The following is a 21,589-nucleotide window of genomic DNA, read 5'->3' as shown; positions in this document are numbered from 1 at the left end:
CTGATAAGATGTACCTGACTCTATATCAACCATGTCGACAGATTCCATGGGAGCAGCAATGCTGAACCTGAAAGAGCAGATCACGTGGCTACGATTACCAGAGTAACTTGAAACCATATTTGGATGCACCCACAGTTACCCCGGAGTACTTGCAACCACCGCCTGGTTAACGTTGGTGCACACGAAAATGGGAACAAGCGAACAGTTCACTGGGTAGGATATCTACTGATGTACCCAGTACGGAGTACCCGTCCTACGTCCATAATCATCACTCGAGGCCTCTGGCGCCCGCCCTCGGTTTTCTGCTTTGAAAGGTTAATTGGCAACACCGACTATCTGGTAAAATGGTGAGATTTTTCATTCATTAGACTGAAAAATAACCATATGCCTCTATGATGGGTAGGCAATCTCTAAAAGATCCCTCGGTTTTGTCCGCAACTGACCCCGGGCCATGGAAGGCTTGGCGATCCCCACGCTAGGACAAGAAGGATGTGTATTCCGCGAGGTCGACCAAAGTCGCTGATCCGTGCCAGAATGAGATAAATGCGATTTGGTGCCCCAAATCCAAAAGAAATCCAATGTCATTACTTTTTTACTTGAATCTGGAATCACAGCTTTGTCGCAATCAAGATGACTACTTCGAAATCCAAAGACAGCGAGTCCGTCAACAACATCATTCTTGCAGCCGATCAGGGCCAACTCGATCTTGTCACTGTGCTCTTAGATCAAGGGGTAGATCCAAATACCGTCGATGAGATCGGAACTTCCGCTCTTCACAATGCAGCAAAACAAGGTCATTGGGAGATTGCCCGTCTTCTTCTGGAAAAAAAGCATTGCCCCATGTCCGGGATGGCAACAATGCAACTCCGATCTTTCTCGCCGCGAAGGGAGGTCATAGCCAAATTGTTCGGTTACTCCTCGAATGCGGCCGTCACATATCCGACATGAGTGAGCTAGAATCCACTAGGCTTGTCAAAGTCGCGACTTTATATGGACAGGCAGAGACCGTTCAACTTCTTCTCGATTTCAACGCTCCCACACTAGCTGCGAATGGGAACGAGACGGCACTTCACCTGGCGGCGATGAAGGGGCATCATGATGTCTGCGACGTTCTTCTGAAACACGATAAGAACTTGAATCGATCCTTTTGGGAGCAAATGACGGGCCCTTCTCTGCAAGTCTACTCGAAAGATTACGATGGACACATTCCATTTCATTACGCGGTTACGAAGCGCCATGAGAAAACTATTCAAGTTTTCTTGAGCAACTATCCGGATCTTCTAGCTGCATGTGATAAAGATAAAATCCCTTTCTTTTTCAATCCGGTAACAGCAGGGAAGATAGATATCGTTCGTATCTTTCTGGAGAATGGTGTTGACATTGAGTTGAAAGGGAGAGATGGGCAAGGAGCTCTTCACAATGCGATCACCACGGATAGGCGTGGATGGGTTGAGGGAACTAAAGAGATGATTCATCTTTTGCTGGAACATGGGGCCTCCGTTGATGCCAAGGACAAGTATGGCTGTACTCCCGAGACTTTCACCAATGATCCGAAAGTCAGGATGCTTTTGCGCAATCAAGCGGCGGCGCGGTCTAAGGGTGATTTATCATCCTCCACACCAAAAGTTTCAGCTCCGCCGCCGGAGTATAGGGAGTGAGAGCCAGCATCTGGAGTCCATGATGCGAATACGTAGAGAGGCAATGGACAGTATATTCCGAATTGACGCAATACTCAAACTTGGAAGGGGAATAGTGCAGATTCTCTCAATTATCATCGCATTCCAAGGTTCCATTGGTTTGGAGCTCCTCGCCAAATGTTATGATAACTCTCTCATCACGCAGTGGCGGTGATCAAACCTGATCAGATTCACTAGCACCTTTTAGAGAAATGAACGAAAGAACTTCAAAGAACACCAATAAGTAGGCGAGTGGCAAAAGGAGAATGGATTCAAGAACTGGTCTCAGTTGCAATACGGCCCGTGCAGTTTCTTGCCACCGAAGCTGTTCTGCTGTGCTTGTAGACGTGAGAAACTTATTGGACAATAACTAAGCTCCCAGGCAGTCAAGGTGCACTATTCCCAAAATGACCTAGTAAGCCTTGCATATGTGGAGAGAGCTCGTTTGATGCCTGTGGTGATGCTTGGCGGACATGCAAAACGCATTTTGATTGGCTGCAAAAGAAGGGGGTGGGGTCTTCTGCCTAAGGTTGCCTGGCCCCGGGGGGTCATTCTGAGACTAACCGCATTAGGTTGACCCTGAATCCCCCGATCCATGGATACTTAAACATCAACACATCTATGGAGTTTCTCATCTATCCATCTGTTTATATTTAATCGTATATTCATAAGCCATTACGACAACAAAATGGCATCCACTCTACCATCCCTACCTGTGCAACACAATCAATTTGTCGACTATGTGCGATCGCAACCAACCACGCCAATGGCCGATTTGATCAAGCCATACATTGAATTCGATGCAGTGATGCGCAAGAAGTTTGCCCAGGAGCCACTGAGCCGTGAGGTTCAAGACAATCATATCAACATTGTACCAATCTTTGACCCGACTGGCTGCAACGACCTTCGCATTCGGGCGCGTGATCTTGCATCTGAAACACCAGAGCAAACAGAGAAGTACCTCCTGCCACTGAGCGCGAAAGATCGGAAGCCAAATGGCTCACCAGCCATTGTTCCCACAGTGGAAGAGTTCCGGAAGAATTTCGCCTTGTTCACCGAAGGCTGTCTTAGCGACATAGATTGGTCGAACGTGGTTGCCGCTGGCAGTGCGGTGGTCACTTCTTTGTTACCAGTACCAGAGCAATACCGCAATTCAAAGCGTGGTCTTCGCAAGTATTACCACGATATATTTGCCCCAGCATCCGACGTTGATCTGTTCTTGTATGGCTTGAATGAGGAACAAGCAATCGAGAAGATCAAGCACATTGAGGACCAGATCAAGAACACGATTCTTTATGAAACAACTACAGTGCGAACAAAAAACACAATTACTATTGCCTCGCAGTACCCAAATCGTCATGTCCAGATTGTTCTTCGAATCTATCGTTCGGTAGCTGAGATTTTGACTGGTTTCGACGTGGATGTTTCGTGCGCTGCCTTCGACGGCCGCCAGGTCTACGCTTCCCCGCGTGCAATTGCTGCATACATTACTCAAGTCAATCAGATTGATTTGACTCGCCGATCACCATCCTATGAGAACCGGCTGTCCAAATATTCCCACCGTGGATTCGAAGTTTTCTGGCCCGGACTCGACCGATCCAGGATTGATCCGGTAAGAGCCCTGCATTGCGTCTGTGTGCTTTTTGGTGATTGTTCTTGACTAATGATTTAGACCATCTTTGAGCGAACCTTCAATCGGACTGTTGGTCTTGCTCGCCTTCTCGTTCTGGAGAAACTTCCGAAATCTGATGACCGAGATGCATATCTCAGCAAGCGACGCGAGGAGCGCGGTCGTCCCGCCCTCAGTGTGTACATGCGACGTCGCCAAGGAAAGGAATTGCGGGGAAATATCAAGGATGACTGGGAGGATGAGGTCCCAGAGTGGCAGGAGCAAGACCAAGTTTCTGATTACAACACATTTGTGCGTGCTGCACCCGATTTGATGTTGCCCAGGCTAATCATCCTCTAGACTATCCCGTACGGTCGAAACTTCAACGCCAAGAAGATTGAGAAGATGCTGTATACGAAAGACCTGCTCCTCAACGCCCAATGGAATCAGCCCAAAGACCGAGACGTTTATCTTCATCGTCACCCGGCATTTTTTGGAGAGGCTGAGCATGTCATCCGTGACTGTTGTGGCGCTTGCCCCGTGCCCGTCACCGAGGAAGAGCAGAAAATTGCCGAAGAAGAAAGCAAAATCTATGTCTCCGGTGACATCAGCTTCATGAAAGATGACCCTGGTCGTCAGGAAATTGGAAGTTTCAACCCAATCACCGAGACCGACTGGACCGGTAAGGCAATATCTTTCCATCAATCTACTCACAGCTTTTTACTGACATTCCTCCTCAGAAATGGCATATGTTGGCCGCACTGAACGACTGTGCCAGGCAATTGTCGCAGATGATCTAAAGGGCGTGCAAGCTTGCCTCGCGGAGGAAGGATCGAACCCAGATCGTCGCGACTACACGGGAAGAACTCCCCTCCAGCTAGCTTGCATGTCCTCTACCCCTGAGATTGTCCAAACGCTCGTGGACCAGGGAGCTCGGATGATTCCACGCATGGCCGATGGCAAAACAGCTCTCCACATTGCTGCTTCTCGAGGAGACGTTGACGTTGTTCGAATCTTGCTCACAAGAAGCAACCAAAACGAGGAGGAAGAGCTCAAGAAGCAAGACAAGTTGAAGGAAACCACTTTGGAAAAAGACTCGAGCAAAGCTTCGCCGCAAGAGGACGAGCCAATGGGTGACGCAGACGATCAAGACGAAGACATGTCCCATACATCTGCATCCTATGTCAAGGTTGAGCCAGAAGAACCATCGACCACCTATGACACGCTCGAGGAGAATGATCTTGAGCCCGACATTTATGACGTTAACGTGGTGGCGTGGGACAGTCGCGCTTCGCCGTTGCACCTCGCCATGCTCAATGGCCACACAAATGTCGTCAAAGAGCTAGTCTCTTCCTTTGGTGCCGATGTCCTCATGCCTGTCAAAATTCTCAACGACTACAACAGAAAGCCCGAGGCAGCAATTCTTAACTTGGTGCTTGCTTTCTCACTTCCCTCAGAGAAGCGAACTGAGATTTTCCGTGCTCTGTTGGAGCTTGGCGCCTCTCCCGCACAAGCTGATCTGACGCAAAAGACCACGGTTTACTACAGCGTCCAATGTAGAATGGAGGAGTTATTAGATATCTGTTTTGAACATGATATGCCAGCAGTCAAGCGAGCCCTCAATCACTTGACTGTAGGCGGATCGAGCTGGTCACCGTCTTCCTCATCTGCCTTGACGGCAGCTCTGAATGACGGGAGGCCCGAAATGGTGCTCAAGCTACTCGATGCAGGTGCAAAGCCTGCATTTGAGCTCAACGAGCTTGTCAAAGCTTTCAAGGCTGCCAATCCCAACGAGAGATACTTTGGTGGTCTCGAGGACCGCTTGATGGAGGGTCTTCGTCAGCCAATTCTCCTAGCCGTCTCCAACGACCTTCCACTCATTGCGATTGAGATGCTCAATCGGGGCGTTAGTTCTAATACTGAGACCAAGTCCCGATGGAACACTGATGGTCAAAGTCTCTTGGATTATACCCGAGAAAGGATTCAAAACTTGCGAAACTTTATGAAACCACAAGAGGAGTGGCACCCTTGCTGCAGCTCTCACACACCTATCCACTTTGAGGGAGACGATGACTTCTATTTGGGCAACCTCCCATCTGACAGTTACCGCAGACTTATTGCCAAGTTTGCATTGAAATCTTCCCGAAAAGCTAGCGAAGAGGCCGAAGCGCAGTATGAAAACCAGAAGAAGTCGCGCACCAACCACCCCGGAATCGAACGCAAGAGGGACGCTGTTGCCAGCTTGATACTTGATTACGAAAGGTTGGAAAAAGAGCTTTTGTCGCGAGATGCAAAGACTTGGAGAGAGCTTCACCCTGACGAGGAACATCATGAGCCACGAGAGGGGTATCAGCACAAGCACAAGAAAGTCACCAGCAAGACTTTCAAGATTGAATACAATTTCAGTGAACCTGGTCTTACTGATATCCGCCGGGATGCATACATTCAGCTGTGAGATCCCTATCACTCGCTATGAAATCACTGTGCTAACTCTGCAATTACAGGTTCGAAGCAGCTTGGAACGGCGATCTTGAAACGATCAAGTCCTTGACACTCAGCATGTGGGGACCTGATGCGAGCCAGCAACCGCTCGAATTGGCAACTACCGGTAACAACATGCTTTCTTGCCTTTCGATATCGGTAATGCGAGGTCACCTCAACGTTGCGAAGTCAATTCTACAAATTCTCGGTCAGCAATACAAACCTAAAGAATCCCGCGGTCACACTCGATTCGAGATTGGTTCAGAGAACGAGTCGGACGACGATGATGACGATGAAGACAACCTTAACATTGTGGGTGACGTTGTTGACGAGACCTTTACTCATGATAATGTCGGGGAGACCACCACCCAGGTTGAAAGTGAAGTGAGTCCTCTGAGAGCTCTTCAATCCAACTTCAACGCTTCGGATTTCCTGGAGGAGTACAGGCCCGAAGAGTTCAACCACTTCTTGTCTGCTTGGGGAAAACGACGCTCTCCCAATGTGAACACTCTCGTCAAATATGCGATCTACACGAATGATCTTGCATTGTTGAACTGGCTTCTTGGTGCTGTGAAGAGCCTTGAAGGCGACCAAATCGACAGTATAGACGAGAGCGAGTTCAAGTTGGCAATTTCACTTGGAAGGACCGACTTCATCGCAAAGATGATTCAGTTTAGCGCAGTTGGCCTTCCCCTCGCCAAACTAAGTGCAGACTCCGGGGTTGAGGAGCCGAAGGATGCCAAGTACTATCAAGGGCTATCCATTCGCGGCGCGAAGCGGTCTGATTGGGCAAACGCAGGTCGTGTTCGGACAGTTAAGCCTTCTGACTCGCCTACGCCTCTTTTGATCTCTGCTTTTGCAGGAAATATTGCCAGCACCGAGTTCTTCTTGGGAACCGCGCCCGGTCGATACTATCTTGAGTGTGTGAACTCTCACCTGGACAGAAAGGAGGTCAAGCGAATCAGCCAATCTAAGCTTGGTCTTGAAGGATCTGTTCTGAATTGGTTGCAGACACGAAGTAAGTACCAACATGGCATCATGACTAAATCGCTTTTACTAACAACCTGACAGACAATCTTGTTTTGCACTGCGCAGTGATGTCCAACCCATCTGAAGAGTCAGAGCGTCTTGTGAAGTACCTGGTTGACCTCCACCCAGAGTGCTTGGAGGTGCAATGTGAAAGTGGAAAAACACCTCTGGCATTGGCATTTTCCCTCCACCGGACGAACTTCGCTCGTACATTGATAGCCGCAGGAGCTAATCAGGCAACACGAGATCGCCAAGCAAACAATCTTCTCCATATGCTTCTTTATTCCGAAAATGCCAAGTTCTGCTCTCAATCTGAGACATTCACGGAGCTCGTCGGGTTATTGGATGCTGATTTGATCCCCACGATGCTAGTTCAACGTGCAGGAGAAAACGCAAGAACACCCTTCACACACTGGCTCCATATCCTGCCTCAATATTACCAGAATCTACACAAATCCAAGGCAGAAATTCGCGGAGATCCAGAGGCTTTATCGACTGAGCCAAAGTCGAACTATCGGATTGTGACTTCCATGATACGTGTGATGTTGGACTTGGCTATTCCCAGCAACCAAAAGCACCTGGAGGTTTTCGATGGAGCTGGGAACACCCCGGCCCATCTGGCCGTCAAGGGAGACCAGCCCGAGATTTTGGAGATGTTGCTTGAACGTCGTCCTGATTTACTCTATCGCGAGAACTCAACTGGAACCACGCCGCTTGAAATGGCTGTTGCTGCTTGGGTGAACGATACCACATCACGGCCCCCGCGCGGTTCTGCTGCTAACTCAACCGACATTCTTCAACGCGAATCTCGGTCTTTCCTGAAAGCTCCGAAAGTTTCGAGCGAGCCTTCTAGTCGCGAGCTTACCATGCTCCGAGTTTGCCAAGAGCATGCAAAGAAGAGCCCTGGAAAGAGACGACTGGTCAGTCTTTTTGAGGCGAATGAGGTTGCTAAAAGACTTGCTACTACGCAACGCTCCTCCGAGAATAACAGGGGAAGATGTTTCCGTCGCCGTTATAGCGATGACAGTATTAGTGGTGACGAGGTTGAGCAGTGGGTTGGAACTACTTGGCACGTGTAAGCATGTCACAATTTAGAATCAGTTCAATGTATTTACAGTCTAAGAACTTCCTCTGTCGATATTGAGACTTGAATGTTTTTATCTATCCTATAAGTACCTTCAGGGTTGATTTATTTCTCTTACAAGTAAAGTCAAGATAACCTGGTTGATTGGTGTTCTTCCAAGGTTCCGCTATGAAACAACTGCCAAGTGACTTCTGACGGGGACATTGTCTTCCATACCAGGCTCTGGGAACCCAGTAATATCAACGCCCTTGCGGAAGATCAGACAATGAGTCGATCCACCAAAATGGAACATGCCAATTTGGTCACCCTTGCTGACTCGCTGGCCCTCTTTTACGGATATTTCACATGTGGAAACTTCTGCCATCCCAACGCCAACGAAAGCCATCAATCCGATGGACGGTTCATCCGCCTCAATGAAGATCAGCGCACGCGTAGCGGTTGAAGTGATGTATCCTTGCGAAGTGACTTGGCCTGCCATATCGATCTCCTTACTTTCAATTTCAGGATTCCCAACACCTTCAAACAAAGGCTCCGAATAGTAAGTTCCGTCGACAACATATGCCTTCACAATTGTGCCACTGACAGGTGCGTGCCAACGATGATAACTCAAGGCACTTAAAAAGGCCTGATAGATAGTTCCACCAACAAACTGCGATGCAAGCGCGTCATGCCCGAGCATGTCAAGGACGGAGTAAGGCTGTGACTTGATCCAGAATTTGTCGCGAGCGTGGATGTTACGTGCAGTTTTGAATGGTCTTGATTCACAGGCGTTCGCAATCACTTTTCCGTTGTCCGGCTCTGCGACAGGACGGATTCCCTCCTTGAACTCGCGAGTGAAGAAATGATCCCAGGACTTGAATCCATGGTTTGGTACAGAGGGATCACATTCGAACATACCCTCGAATTGCAGATTTGTCGCGGCGACCCTTCCGATCTTGGCAACCGCTGTCAGGTCTCGCAAGCCGGTCTCGCCGAACCATCCGCGATTGCTGTCATTGAGGACATCTGCTGAAGCGGGTGATCGAAGGTACTCGCCCCAAACATTCAAGATCTTTTTGATTTGCTTGTTGATTTCTGGATCGAGGAATGCTGCATATCCACTGGGCGTGCCCATTGGCCAATCAAGAACGGCGTTGATGGGCAAGCCGACCAGGCCGACGCGATGGGACTTGTCGGTCCATGAGGGTGCAGTCGTGAGGAGGTGGTTGAGGACCTGCAGGAAGTGGGAGTAATCCCGGATCTCAGGGTTTCCTGTTGGATCATGGCCGTATCTCTTTTGACGGGGCACCTCCTTGAACATGGAAGTCAACAGCATGTACACACGGGTGTTTGTTTCGATTAGGGTCTTGAACTCTTTAAGCACTGGATGCAAAGGTGCGTCGTTATCGACTTGTCGAATAATACCACCTAGCCATTCTTTGTGGGCGTTGTGGTCTGCTGGCATCCAATTCCCCACACTGTAGACTGTTAGTTGCATAAACCAGTCATATGGGTAAATTGTCCCTTACTGGTAAAGATGGTGCGCGGAGCTATTATGGGCCATGATTCGTGGTTTTGACTTTCAAACAAAGGGATTGAAGATGATATGAATAGAATAGGACAAATATATGGGTACAAGTGTTATGCGAGTATGTGCAACACAGAGCGATAATGCCAAGTTAGCCTTAAAAAGCTTAGCTACCAACTTGGTGGGGAGAATTGATATTTATACACCTTTATAGATGGAACGATGTCTGGGAATATCCAAATTGTCTTACATCACAGTGACGAATTATCAGGCCACAGTAGAATTATGGCTAATATAACCTTGGAATATCCTGGTAAATATGAACTAGAGTCATGGAGGTATCCGCGTATCCGGTAATGACGTCATTTCTTCCAGAAGGCCTGGATCATTCTTCCCCGCATAGTTGCAAGCGTCGTGACAGTGGAGTTTCAAAAGTATTTGACCCCAGATACTTCGGCCTAAGATTCACCTTTTTAAAAGGGATTCCGAAGTACTCCGTACTAAAGGTTCATTGCTTGTAGCTCTTTCAACCAAACATTTATCATTCCGTACCATATGTAACATGGTAATGGATACTAATGTGCCTTACTCTAGGTGGACTGGCCTACTCTTTTAACAGTGAAATAAATTGTGCTAACAGAATTGTACGACGACAATTGTAAAACCCTCTGGCATATCTGCACGACTTTCCCACGACCGCCTGAGAAGCGAGTTAGACTGAAAGGATTGGTGCTTTGCACACGGTTGTCCTTGTAGATCGGCCCGGGGCCCCGGGTCTATTATGTAATCTGCGCGAAGGCCGTCATTTCGCCTGCCGAGGTGCCATGTCCAATACTTCCTTCAATTCTGGGCAAAAGATCACCACAAGTAGAATGGATCCATTCCTGCACGGAGAAAACTCGCTTCCTGAGCACTTATCTTCCAAGCCATCTGACGTGTCGGGTGGTGACGCAGAGTGTGAGTCACGTCTCGCTGCAAGTGTTGCGTTTGAACTAATCAAATTGGATAGTCAACATGGATTCAGAGTGGAAATGGCTCGAAGACTTTTCCCCGGAGCTGCAGACTAATTTGCTTGATGCATCTGTCACCACTCCCGATTTGGAATCTGCCCCAGAGCAGACCACCTCGGCCAGCAATGCAGATCTCTCATCTCTTGCTGCCGGGCTCTACGAAGACACAGAATCAATTGGATTAAATGAAGGGCCAGTGTTTCACCCAAAGCTTGGGGTCTTTGATAGTCCACTCGACTCTGGTGGTTTTTGGCCCATGGCGGAAACCTTGGATCATCAGAACCCTGTGTCCAACAAAAGCAGATCTGAGTTTTCCAGCACCGGAACGCAGCATTCCTGGAATAGATCTCGGACAGAGATCAGGAATGATGTCCCAGGCTTGCCTCGACGCCGAAGCCGCTACTCAACTCGGCGGCTGGGACAATCTACCCCTCCAGTGCTCATTTCGCCAAGGCCCCGGGCCCACGACACGCCGGATCCAATGCAGCGATGGCAAGACTCTCCACCGGAGGACGAGCCAGCGTCTATTTCAGCTATCATTGATGCTATCGAGTCGAGTGAAGGGCAAAGCCGTACAGACTACAATGGAGCCGGCAACGATGAGAGTGAAGCCCCGGGGCATCCAGCAGACGCATTTCAAGGATATCGAAACGCGCCTTCCTCAACCAGTGGTGAGAGCGGCGCTAGCAAATCTTCCCGGAACTCCATACAGTCAGAAAACTCTGGCTCTGGGTCATCTAAAAATTCGACTTCATTGCGTCCACGGAGATCTCGAACACGAGTTACGAAGCCGCGACAAAATAAGGCTGGAAAGGAAGAGCGTCGGATTTTCTGCTGCACATTCTGCTGTGATCGCTTCAAGAGCAAGTATGACTGGGCGCGACACGAAAAGTCGTTGCATTTGAACCTAGAGGCATGGATTTGCGCACCCTTTGGAGGAGCTGTCTTTTCCATGACCACTCAACGCTCCCACTGTGCATATTGTCATGCTTTGGAGCCCAATGCGGAGCATCTTGAATCGCACAATCATAAGAGCTGTCATGGGGACTCTACAGAGCCTCGTGTCTTCCGTCGGAAAGACCACCTGGTACAACATCTACGACTGGTGCATGAACTCCAAATCATGCCTCTCATCGATGACTGGAAAGTTGAAACGCCAGCATTTACATCGCGTTGTGGGTTTTGCGACCAAACAATGAACAGCTGGGAAGAGAGAACCGACCACATTGCCGCCCATTACAAGCAAGGATTGACCATGCGCGATTGGTATGGCGAGCATGACTTCCCGCCTTCTATCGCTGCACAAGTGACGCACGCACTATCGCCATATCTCATCGGAGTCGAATCCACTAGCATGGTACCATTCTCCGCGACCGACTCACGCACTCGAGATCACTTCTTCCAAATCTCTTCGAATGCCGGAATGGGACACGAACCAGCAGAGCCACAACAACCCCTCCAGTCACTTCCAGAGAGCTTCACATCACAGTCCGAGATAAGCTCGTTTGCGCAAATTTTGACAATGCATTTAAGTCGCTACGCCCAAGATCAGATGAAACAAGGTATTGTCCCTACAGATGATATGTTCCAGCGGGTGGCAAGAAGACTACTTTATGACTGCGAAGACAACTGGAACCAGACAGTCGCAGACAATGGACAATGGCTTTCGGCATTCCGGCAACTGCACTGCCTGCCCGAGCCAAGCGATCAACCGGCACAGAGTTTGTGATTTTTTTTTCACACCCAGGAATCCCGCTGATGATCTCATTTCGGGTTTCTTGGCGAAGAGTGAAATAAGCGGGTGGCGTCGCAAATAAGGTTAACTCCCTAGGGCGCGGGTGTGGGTCCCGGATCGGCCACTTTCCCAAGGTTCACTCACCTCTTTTCGCGAGCCAAATGAATTCGATCATTCAATATTCCATAGGAAAAGGGCAGATTCTGTGGTTATTTTGACTGCCTGACGAATGCGAGTGCTAGAAGTATGCTTGACAACTTCTCCGCCTGCGCTTTTCTCTCGTCGGATAAAAGTGGGTCCAAGGCGTAGGGCGCGAAAGGAGCCTCTTTGGTGACAGACCATGGCGAAATTTGATGTCTCTATCGACTATGTCTTTCAATTCGATCAATGGGTATAAAGACGCGACAGAATTGTATACCTGGGGGACGTTGACCGGATGCACGCCTTCCTCGCCCACTGTCGTACTGCCTTGCTACGTCGCAACATGCCAGGATATATACGCCACCTGAGCGGCACTCATGGTGACACTTCGAGACCCCGAGTGCATGTCCTGGGTTTAGGAAGCATTGGAACATTTGCTGCACACTCGCTCTCCGAAATTTCAAATCCGCCGTCTGTGACCTTGCTTTGCCATCGACCATCCCTCCTCGACGCATATCGTGACAATGGAAGCCAAGTTTCACTCGAGACCCGTGAAGGTCAACGATTGGATTATAAGGGACACGATCTAGAGGTGTTTCGGGGCGGTCATTGGTACTCAGGCGCAGAAGCAGCCAACGATGGGTCCCCAGAAGCGGGCACGATCAAGAACCTCATAGTTGCCGTGAAGGCAACCCAAACAGCTGCAGCGCTTGAGCAACTGAAACACCGATTGTCCCCGCAATCGACCATTCTCTTTCTCCAAAATGGATGCGGGATGATCGACAGGGTCAACGCCCAGCTTTTCCCTCATCCCACCGAGCGCCCAAAGTATATCGTCGGTGTCATCTCCCATGGCGTCACGCTCCGAAAGTCTTTTGATATAATTCACACCGGGTTTGCAGCGACATCGCTTGGGCTCGTCCCGAATCCAGACGTTGGCCAAGAAACTCTAGAGTCAAACTATTTGCTCGGCGCGCTTCCCTTATCTCCACGGTTGAATGCCACCGCCTACGAGTACACCGATGTGTTCCAAATACAGTTGGAAAAGTTAGCAGTGAATGCATTCTGCAATCCATTATGCGCACTGAATGATGCGGAGAATGGCTTCTTATTCACTATACCCGAGACGCGGCGTGCAATTTTGCAGGAAATCTCCAACGTGGTTTGCTCGCTACCGGAATTACAGCATGTGGAGAATCTGAGGGATCGGTTTGCCGTGGATAGACTCGAGGCGACCGTCAATGCAATCATTGACAAGACATTTCACACAACGTGTTCCATGGTGTGGGACATGCGCGCAGGCCGCGAAACGGAAATTGAGTTCATGAATGGCTATTGGGTAAAGAGGGGGAAGGAGGTCGGTGTGCCTACGCCTATCAATGGGGAACTGGTCGCGAAAGTTACGACACGGAACCAAAGTTAGAGAATGTTTGTTTTGGCAGGTCATTGCGGGATTTAAGATTCGTGTGAGATGCTGTTGTTTAAGCCCACATTTCCCAAACGTCAGATCGACACATTGTACGAGTAAGCATGTTTGATATCTGGGTGGCAAAAACAGCTTCGCTGGCAGCGGGACCGCCCGCATAAAACGTGTGACGAAGGGATGTACATTAAATGCCTCAGAAGCATCAGATTATACACCATGGGGAAAATGAAAAGCCGGATTGACCTTGTGATCATGCAGAGGCGGAAGAAGCCGGGGAAGTATTGTTGGGGAACGCTCTACTATACGAGGAGCAAGGGCTAGTCTGGGGCCAGACACGTCGAGATTTAATCAAAAACAGAACAACCCCCGACAATATAACTGGGTCAATAGTAAGCCTCACGAGGCCAATGAAAGTAGGTGAAGAACTTGAAAGCTCTTTATTCGTCGGCGAATTCCATTTCGAGCTCCCCGGGGCCCCATGGCAGACGTATCGGCATCTAACAGTGGAGGATAATCCCTAGTGAACTGAAACTGTCGGGGACCCCAGTCATTAGGACGTGGGATGCAATTATGCCGTTGGGGGAAGGCCGAACGGACAAACCCAAAACATCCAGGCACACGATATAATTGGAAGTGATCGTTCATCTCGAGGGTGGACCGCCGAGGATCAGCCGACCAACCATAAGTTCGGGATCAACTTCGGGGTCAACTTCGGGGTTTCTGCTCGTGGTCGGCCTCACCGGGAACTTCACAGGGGAAAATTTCTCGGGGTGGGCATCCGAAGAAAAACTTTATTTCGTACATACTACTCTTCCGATTTGCCTGTAAACAGTAGCAAGGTCACTCAAAATCACACCACAAGAAGCCTGCCACAACTTGCCCGATGTGAAACCAGTCACCCCATTTTCTTAAACATGCTGAGCACCACGTTCGATAGCTGTCGGAGGCGCGGGACCGCCGAGGAAAGAGCGGCATGCCGAGTCCGTACATAAGAGCGGAAAGCCAATCATATTGCATCGGCTCGGGAAGATCTTCGGTCCATCATCGGGGATATCTCAGTTTTTCACGGATCCCCTCCGAAGCCTGAATCATTCCATACAGGTGTGGCGTTCCACTTCTAGAGACCATTCGTTGAAAATTTGATTTGGTCCACTTGGCACTGTGCGTGAGAGTTCGAATACGGCCCAGCAATCCCCATACTGAGGGTTAATCTGGAGTAGAAGATGGGGGATAAGAAAGGGGAGGTTTAGGTATACACATGAAAGGGGAACAAAGTGAACTGGCGGACGTCGACTACTCTGATAGGAAGGCGTGAAAACAGCGTTCAGGCACGAGACGTTGTTTGGTTCTCCGTCCCCACTTTTTCTTACTCCAACTCATCGATTGATCGAACGAGGTTTTGGCCTGGCACTTTTCTCGAAGGATATGCCCTGAAATGCTCTTCTCCACTCTCCGTATAATCCCGCAGCCCCGGTTCTCAGCAAATTCTGGAGTCCGGAGCATGACGTACCAAGGACGGATTCCCGGCTCGGACGAAGAAGGGTAGAAAAATTATATATGAACCTCGACTTCCCCCATAGTCCAGGATCTGTCTTGTTTTCAACCTTCACCTTTCTTGGCACATATATTCATATCATTCACTATGAAGGCCAATAAGAACCCCCAGCCGGTCTCGGCTTCTCACAATGAGAATGTCCCTTCAGAAGACAGTGTCCCAACACAACAACGCACCAACAAGGGCCTCATCGTCGGAGGAAAGTTCCGTAATGCACTTTCAGATGAACAATCCCAAGAATACGATAGCAGCCTCCTGCAAGAAGTCGACGTCGATCTCCCTCTGACCGCCACGAAACCCAAGGAACACAATGGCCAGCAATTTATTGTCCTCGAGTTCGTCGAAGGAGATAAGGAAAACCCCTTTAACTGGAGTGGAGGCAGAAAGGCATTCATTGCAACCCAGCTTTGCATGATGACCCTCTTCATCGGTCTCGCTACAACTGCATACAGTTCCGGTATCAGCAAGATGGTCACAGAACTTCACACCTCCACCGAAATCGGCCAGCTCGGTCTGTTCTGCTTCAACTTCACCTGTGCTCTGGCTCCTCTTTTCCTTGCTCCATTCTGTGAGTTGGCCGGTCGCCGTGTTATCTATGTCGGTGCCTACATCTGCTTCTGCTTGATGTTCATCGGTCTTGCTCTCGGTAAGAACATCGCCACCATCCTCGTGTGCCGTTCCCTTCTCGGTCTGTTCGGTTGTGTCGGTACTATCCTCGTCGGTGGTACTTTCGGCGATATGTACACCCCTGAGCACCGTGCCATCCCCATGGCTTGCTTCTCCTTCATCGCCATTCTCGGCACAGTCGGTGCCCCCATCTACGCCGGATTCATCGACCAGGCTCTTGGCTGGCGCTGGCTCGAGGGTATCCAGGGTCTGGCCAACATTCCCCTGGGTATTGTCATTGCCTTCTGCCTTCCCGAGACCCGTGGCAGTGTCTGCCTTTCCAAGCGTGCGAAGAAGATCCGCCAGGCTACCGGCGACGAGCGCTTTGTTACCCACAACGATATCGAGGCTCCCGGTATCAAGCACATGCTCCACAACTCCTCCGTCAAGGCTGTTAAGATGCTCTTCACCGAGCCCGTCGTCTTCGCCTTCGGTCTCTGGATTTCCTTCGCCTGGTTCCTGACCTTCCTTTTCCTGTCCGTGATCCCCATCACTTTCCAGGAGAAGCGCGGCTGGAACGAAGGTGTCTCCGGTCTCCCCTACATCTCCCTCTGCCTCGGTACCACCATCGGTTTCGGCTTGAACTTCCTCCAGATTCGCAAGTACAAGTCCCTCACCCATGATCCCGGCCACGAGGTCTCTCCCGAGGCCCGTCTCTACGGAGCCCTCTTCGGAGCCGTCTGGCTGCCCATTGGTCTGTTCATCTACAGCTTCACCCAATACAAGGGCCTCCACTGGATTGGACCTGTCATCGGTCTCGCCTTGATCACCATCGGTATCTTCTTCATCTTCGAGTCCTGCTACAGTTACACCTCCGACTGCTACGGCGAACACTCTTCCTCCGCCATTGCCGGTCAGGGTTTCATGCGTAACACCCTCGGTGCCGTGTCACCCTTGTTCGCCTCCCAGTTCTTCCACAACCTGGGCAGTCAGTACGCAGGATTGTTGCTGGCTTTGATCGCAACTCTTTTGACCTTTATTCCCTTCGTCTTGTACAAATACGGTCCTGCGCTGCGCGCACGGTCCAGACTCGCCAGTGCCACCGTCAATGGCACGGAGTAAATTTTGTTGCATTTTCTGCGAAATTTGGCGCTGCGTCGCATATGTTTTGATGATTGTACATAGAGGCTAGAAGCCTTATAGCATATTTAGCGAAAGACATGACCTTGAGCATCTTTGAAAATCTTCCAAATGTAAAATGTAAAATGTAAAATGTATGGAGCAAAACATGCAAACAACCAAACTCTGGCGAATAATGTGGCCTGACGGATTTGGCATCAACCAAGCCTGCCCGATCTGGCCGAAAAAGTGACTGACCAACCACACGAAGGCGGTGAGAGCCCCAGTCGCCCGCTGGCAGAAATCCCATGCGGCAGTTTGAAAGGGCGGTGAAGCGATAAATTTCTTGCTCCACGATCATGAAGCCTAATTCGGTCTTCAGCAACGTTCTCATCCCACATTTAATCCGTCTATTTTACACGGCCGTGATCCTCGAGTGAGCCATTTCTTTCAAAGATTTGGTGTTTGAATTCATTTACAAGTCCCCTTCGATTCGAATCTCCCCCCACCGCAGCAATGGCCGAAGATACTTCCGCGGCGTTCCCCATCGCCGATGAGACCCTCTCCCAGTCTCTCCTCGACCTTGTCCAGCAAGCCAGCCACTACAAGCAGATCAAGAAGGGCGCCAACGAGTGCACCAAGTCCCTGAACCGTGGTACCTCCGAGATCGTCATCAGTGAGTCAAAATCCAAACCATGAATTCAGAGCTTCAATTCTAACCATATCTCGCAGTGGCCGCCGATACCGCTCCTCGTAAGTAGGCATATTTGCCAACCCCGAACAAGCTCTAACCATGTCACAGTGGCTATCGTCCTCCACCTGCCCCTCCTCGCTGAGGACAAGAACGTGAGTAGCAATCCACAAGCGACACCGCCCATTATTTGATTCGCAGACTAATCCGAAATCAGGTTCCCTACGTCTACGTCCCCAGCAAGATGGCTCTTGGCCGTGCCACCGGTGTCTCTCGCCCCGTCATCGCCGTTTCCATCACCACCAACGACGCCAGTGATCTGTCCGCCCAGATCCAGGCCATCAAGAACCAGGTCGAGCGTCTCATGATCTAAGATGTTTTCTTAGTATCAGAGAATGGAGTGACTGAAAACGTGATTTGTGATGTACTGTTGCTGCGACTATAGCTGGGGGTTCTTTCGCAAGGAAATGATTGCTTGCTGTCAGACTACAACTGGCTAGTTCAGCTAGCCAGCCTTTAGCTTAGATTTCGCTTGCACCCTTAAATGGGATAATTCAGACATTGGATCTTTGACCAGGGCTTGTAGATTGGACTGTTGCCGAGATCAATCAGTCCTCCATGGCTGCTCTTAAAGATCGGCACCCCTCGTACGTTGCTTTGCCGATATGCAACCGTAGAATCTATCGCACGGGAGGATTCTACTAGAGCATTTATGCAGCTGTGGATCTTACCTCCGTCCATATGACCGATTCCTTTTCCTTTGTAGTCATTACCTATGCCTTAACACATGAATCAACTTCAGCACATGCACAACCATTAAACGTAGACTATTGTGACGTTCTGTACTTTGAGAGATAAGATCACCAAACTTTAAGCGACACCAATAACGTTTTAAGCTTAAGCTAAAAAGACCAAGGGCTGGCTGGTATTCACCAATCATTACGGAGACTGGGTAAGATGGCAAAATGGCTATATGCAAAAGCCAGGGGCAAGCTCCATCTGAATATAGATTGAGCGTTGAAACAACTACTTGCAGATGCTAAAGACAAAAGGGAAAGGATGTGTTTGAGAACAGCCGTTAGCGTCGCCGTTTAATTAACAAGCACACGTTCCGCCCCTTCGAATTCGAAACGATCCAACAGACTATTCCCGCCCTCCCGACACCTCGTGTCTGTCCATGCCGCAGCTCGGTCTAATATATGGGGTACAGGTCTTCATACGCTCCCTCACTTGTTTTAAGCGTACAACTAGGACGCTATGTGGTCCCGAGGTATAATATAGTCGCGTGGAGCGGTTCGTCAATTTGGCGTTAAGTAGTCTGGACACCCACAAGGCTCGGCTATCGCTTCGGAAATAGCTCATCCAGTATAAGAGTGTTTGGAGTATAGTCCAGGGCTGGGTCCTGTCAGGGGCGCTATATAGTTCAAGGCTCTTCGCGTATCTGATTGACTTCTCCAGTCCATTCCTTTGGTCCATTCTTTCGCTTTGTTTCATTCTTTTTTTCTTTCGTTATATAATTCCAATTTTCTTCACTATGTACTTCTCTTCCGCAATTGCAGTCGGCCTGGCGCCATTGCTTGCGAGTGCCTATCTCAGCGGGTCTGTGGGGCCTACAACCTCCGTCTCTGCGAAATCCAACACCAAGATTTGCAACGTCTTGGATTATGGTGCTAAGGCCGACAAATCGACTGATGTCGGTGCGGCTATCAGCTCTGCCTGGGATGACTGCAAGGACGGCGGTGTCGTCTACATTCCTTCCGGTGACTACGCCTTTGAGACTTGGGTGAAGCTGTCAGGTGGCAGCAGCTGTGCTATCCAGTTGGATGGTATTCTTTACCGAACCGGTACCGATGGCGGAAACATGATCATGGTCGAGCACACCAAGGACTTTGAGATGTTCAGTTCCACCTCCAAGGGTGCAGTGCAAGGATATGGTTATGAATACCACAAGGAGGGATCTAGCAGCGGAGCTCGGATTCTGAGACTGTACGATGTGACTGATTTCTCGGTTCACGATCTTGCTCTTGTGGATGCGCCCGTTTTCCATTTCTCCCTGGATACCTGTGAGAATGGTGAGGTGTACAACCTTGCTATCCGTGGTGGTGATAAGGGTGGTTTGGACGGTATTGATGTTTGGTCCACTAACATTTGGATTCACGATGTCAGTCTCTTCCCTTTCTGTCTGCGAGGGTCCTTGCTAACCCATCTTAGGTCGAGGTCACCAACAAGGACGAATGTGTTACTGTCAAGGTATGATATTCGGACTCATGGCTCCAAAACATCACTGACAATCTCATAGAGTCCCGCCAAGAACATTCTAGTCGAAAACATCTACTGCAACTGGAGTGGTGGCTGTGCCATGGGCTCCCTTGGCTCCGATGTTGATGTTAGCGACATCACCTACCGCAACATCTACACCTGGAATTCGAACCAGATGTACATGATCAAGAGCAACGGAGGCAGCGGCAATGTCGAGAATGTCCTTCTCGAGAACTTCATTGGTAAGGTCCACCCAAAAAGCATACCGGAAGTCAAGGCTAATTTTCACAGGCCACGGCAACGCTTACTCCCTCGATATCGATGGTGCCTGGAGCAGCATGAGCGAAGTCTCCGGCAACGGCGTCCAGCTCACCAACGTGACCGCCAAAAACTGGAAGGGAACCGAGGCAAACGGCGCCCAGCGCGGTCCCATCAAGGTGAAGTGCGCCAGCGGCGCGCCTTGCACCGATATGACCATTGAAGATTTCGCCATGTGGACCGAGTCCGGCTCTTACCAATGGTACACCTGCGAGAGCGCCTACGGCTCTGGCGCATGTCTTAAGGATGGTGATGACTACACTTCCTACACCACCACTCAGACCGTCAAGTCTGCGCCTTCCGGATACTCTGCTGCTACCATGGCTTCTGACCTGGCCACTGCCTTCGGTACTGCGTCGGAAATTCCCATTCCTACCATCCCGACTTCGTTCTACCCTGGCGCTACTCCTGCTTCCGCGCTTGCTGGAGCGCAGGCTACGTCATCTTAGGCTGTCTTTGGATGTGAAATATTATAGAGCAGAAGGGGGAGCTGGACTTGCGATGTCGTACGTCGCCTTCCCGGGGTCTCTTTCGTCAAGATATATACTCCCAATGTCAGTGTAGTCTTGGCAAAATATAGTATGCATTATACCCAGCTTTGAAACCGTCCACGGGTATTACTCTCGTTTTCGTTACCCAGGAGTCCTTGGATGTGGCAAGAGAAATCTGAGAAGAAATCGCTTCGCAGGCTAGTGGAGATCTGACCCCTGGGCCGGCTGTTGTCTTCCAAGGTTGACTGGGGCCAGCTCTGTCTATCGGGATTTTTTATCCACAACCACGCTGCTGGCATGATGACTGACATGAATATCCATGATCCATGTGCTATATTGACACAAAATAGAGCTGTGACTGTGGTTAGAGGGTAAAGTACAATTTCGCGGAGACGGCGGACGTTGTTGACAAACAGAAATAGGTGACGTCATAATCTGGGGGAATCTATCACCCCTTGACCGCAGCGCTGCCCTTCACGCCTCACAACGGTTGCGCGACCATGAGGCTGACATTTAGGGAGGACCAAACAACAAAGCGAGCCATCCCCGAATCTACCACATCGATCGAACCGCAAGCTCCGGACTGGTCGAATCCCTGAGCGCTCGACCTCCGGCTCGATCGGACAAACGATAAATCATCACTATTTCTCCAATCCTTCCAGGCACCATCGCATGTTGACAAGAGGGGTCCAAAAACTCTATAGATGCTGGCTCGATTGGGTAAATGCCTAGGGCTGACACCAGACGACCGGGCGATCACGCCATTAAAGGGACCAATTGGACGACCGACAAGCTAGAAAATCCACCAGATAGAGTTGATCGGGGTTATTTACGTTGAATCTGATTCGATGC

The 21,589-nt window shown here is 49.9% G+C and overlaps 8 protein-coding genes across 8 annotated transcripts; 7 read left to right on the top strand and 1 right to left on the bottom strand.

The window, feature by feature from the left end:
* Nucleotides 1–630: 630 nt before the first annotated feature.
* N7506_009377 (ankyrin repeat domain-containing protein) lies at nt 631–1,658 on the top strand (the record flags this gene model as incomplete). Its single annotated transcript, XM_056958670.1, has 2 exons — nt 631–793; nt 832–1,658. The coding sequence occupies 2 exons, from the start codon at nt 631–633 to the stop codon at nt 1,656–1,658; spliced, it is 990 nt and encodes a 329-aa protein (XP_056808060.1).
* A 706-nt stretch (nt 1,659–2,364) lies between these two features.
* On the top strand, nt 2,365–7,868 carry N7506_009376 (uncharacterized protein; the record flags this gene model as incomplete). The annotated part of the gene is made up of 6 exons (XM_056958669.1): nt 2,365–3,288; nt 3,349–3,597; nt 3,646–3,967; nt 4,026–5,736; nt 5,790–6,784; nt 6,838–7,868. Coding segments are annotated over 6 exons (5,232 nt in total), but the record flags the coding sequence as incomplete, so codon positions are not given.
* A 177-nt stretch (nt 7,869–8,045) lies between these two features.
* On the bottom strand, nt 8,046–9,422 carry N7506_009375 (uncharacterized protein; the record flags this gene model as incomplete). Its single annotated transcript, XM_056958668.1, has 2 exons — nt 8,046–9,336; nt 9,388–9,422. The coding sequence occupies 2 exons, from the start codon at nt 9,420–9,422 to the stop codon at nt 8,046–8,048; spliced, it is 1,326 nt and encodes a 441-aa protein (XP_056808058.1).
* Nucleotides 9,423–10,400: 978 nt separating this feature from the next.
* N7506_009374 (uncharacterized protein) lies at nt 10,401–12,125 on the top strand (the record flags this gene model as incomplete). Its single annotated transcript, XM_056958667.1, has 1 exon — nt 10,401–12,125. One exon carries the CDS (start codon nt 10,401–10,403, stop codon nt 12,123–12,125), a length of 1,725 nt encoding a protein of 574 aa, XP_056808057.1.
* A 490-nt stretch (nt 12,126–12,615) lies between these two features.
* N7506_009373 (ketopantoate reductase family protein) lies at nt 12,616–13,695 on the top strand (the record flags this gene model as incomplete). Its single annotated transcript, XM_056958666.1, has 1 exon — nt 12,616–13,695. One exon carries the CDS (start codon nt 12,616–12,618, stop codon nt 13,693–13,695), a length of 1,080 nt encoding a protein of 359 aa, XP_056808056.1.
* A 1,645-nt stretch (nt 13,696–15,340) lies between these two features.
* N7506_009372 (MFS transporter) lies at nt 15,341–16,981 on the top strand (the record flags this gene model as incomplete). The annotated part of the gene is made up of 1 exon (XM_056958665.1): nt 15,341–16,981. The coding sequence occupies one exon, from the start codon at nt 15,341–15,343 to the stop codon at nt 16,979–16,981; it is 1,641 nt and encodes a 546-aa protein (XP_056808055.1).
* Nucleotides 16,982–17,494: 513 nt separating this feature from the next.
* On the top strand, nt 17,495–18,042 carry N7506_009371 (uncharacterized protein; the record flags this gene model as incomplete). The annotated part of the gene is made up of 4 exons (XM_056958664.1): nt 17,495–17,654; nt 17,711–17,731; nt 17,781–17,824; nt 17,887–18,042. The coding sequence occupies 4 exons, from the start codon at nt 17,495–17,497 to the stop codon at nt 18,040–18,042; spliced, it is 381 nt and encodes a 126-aa protein (XP_056808054.1).
* Nucleotides 18,043–19,203: 1,161 nt separating this feature from the next.
* rhgB (putative extracellular rhamnogalacturonase) lies at nt 19,204–20,695 on the top strand (the record flags this gene model as incomplete). Its single annotated transcript, XM_056958663.1, has 4 exons — nt 19,204–19,830; nt 19,881–19,919; nt 19,969–20,170; nt 20,220–20,695. The coding sequence occupies 4 exons, from the start codon at nt 19,204–19,206 to the stop codon at nt 20,693–20,695; spliced, it is 1,344 nt and encodes a 447-aa protein (XP_056808053.1).
* Between the last annotated feature and the right edge of the window lie 894 nt (nt 20,696–21,589).

Source organism: Penicillium brevicompactum (genome assembly GCF_028827555.1).
Source record: "Penicillium brevicompactum strain IBT 35665 chromosome Unknown utg000006l_segment0_segment0, whole genome shotgun sequence".
Lineage (NCBI taxonomy): Eukaryota > Fungi > Ascomycota > Eurotiomycetes > Eurotiales > Aspergillaceae > Penicillium > Penicillium brevicompactum.
This window is presented reverse-complemented; position numbering and strand designations above follow the sequence as displayed.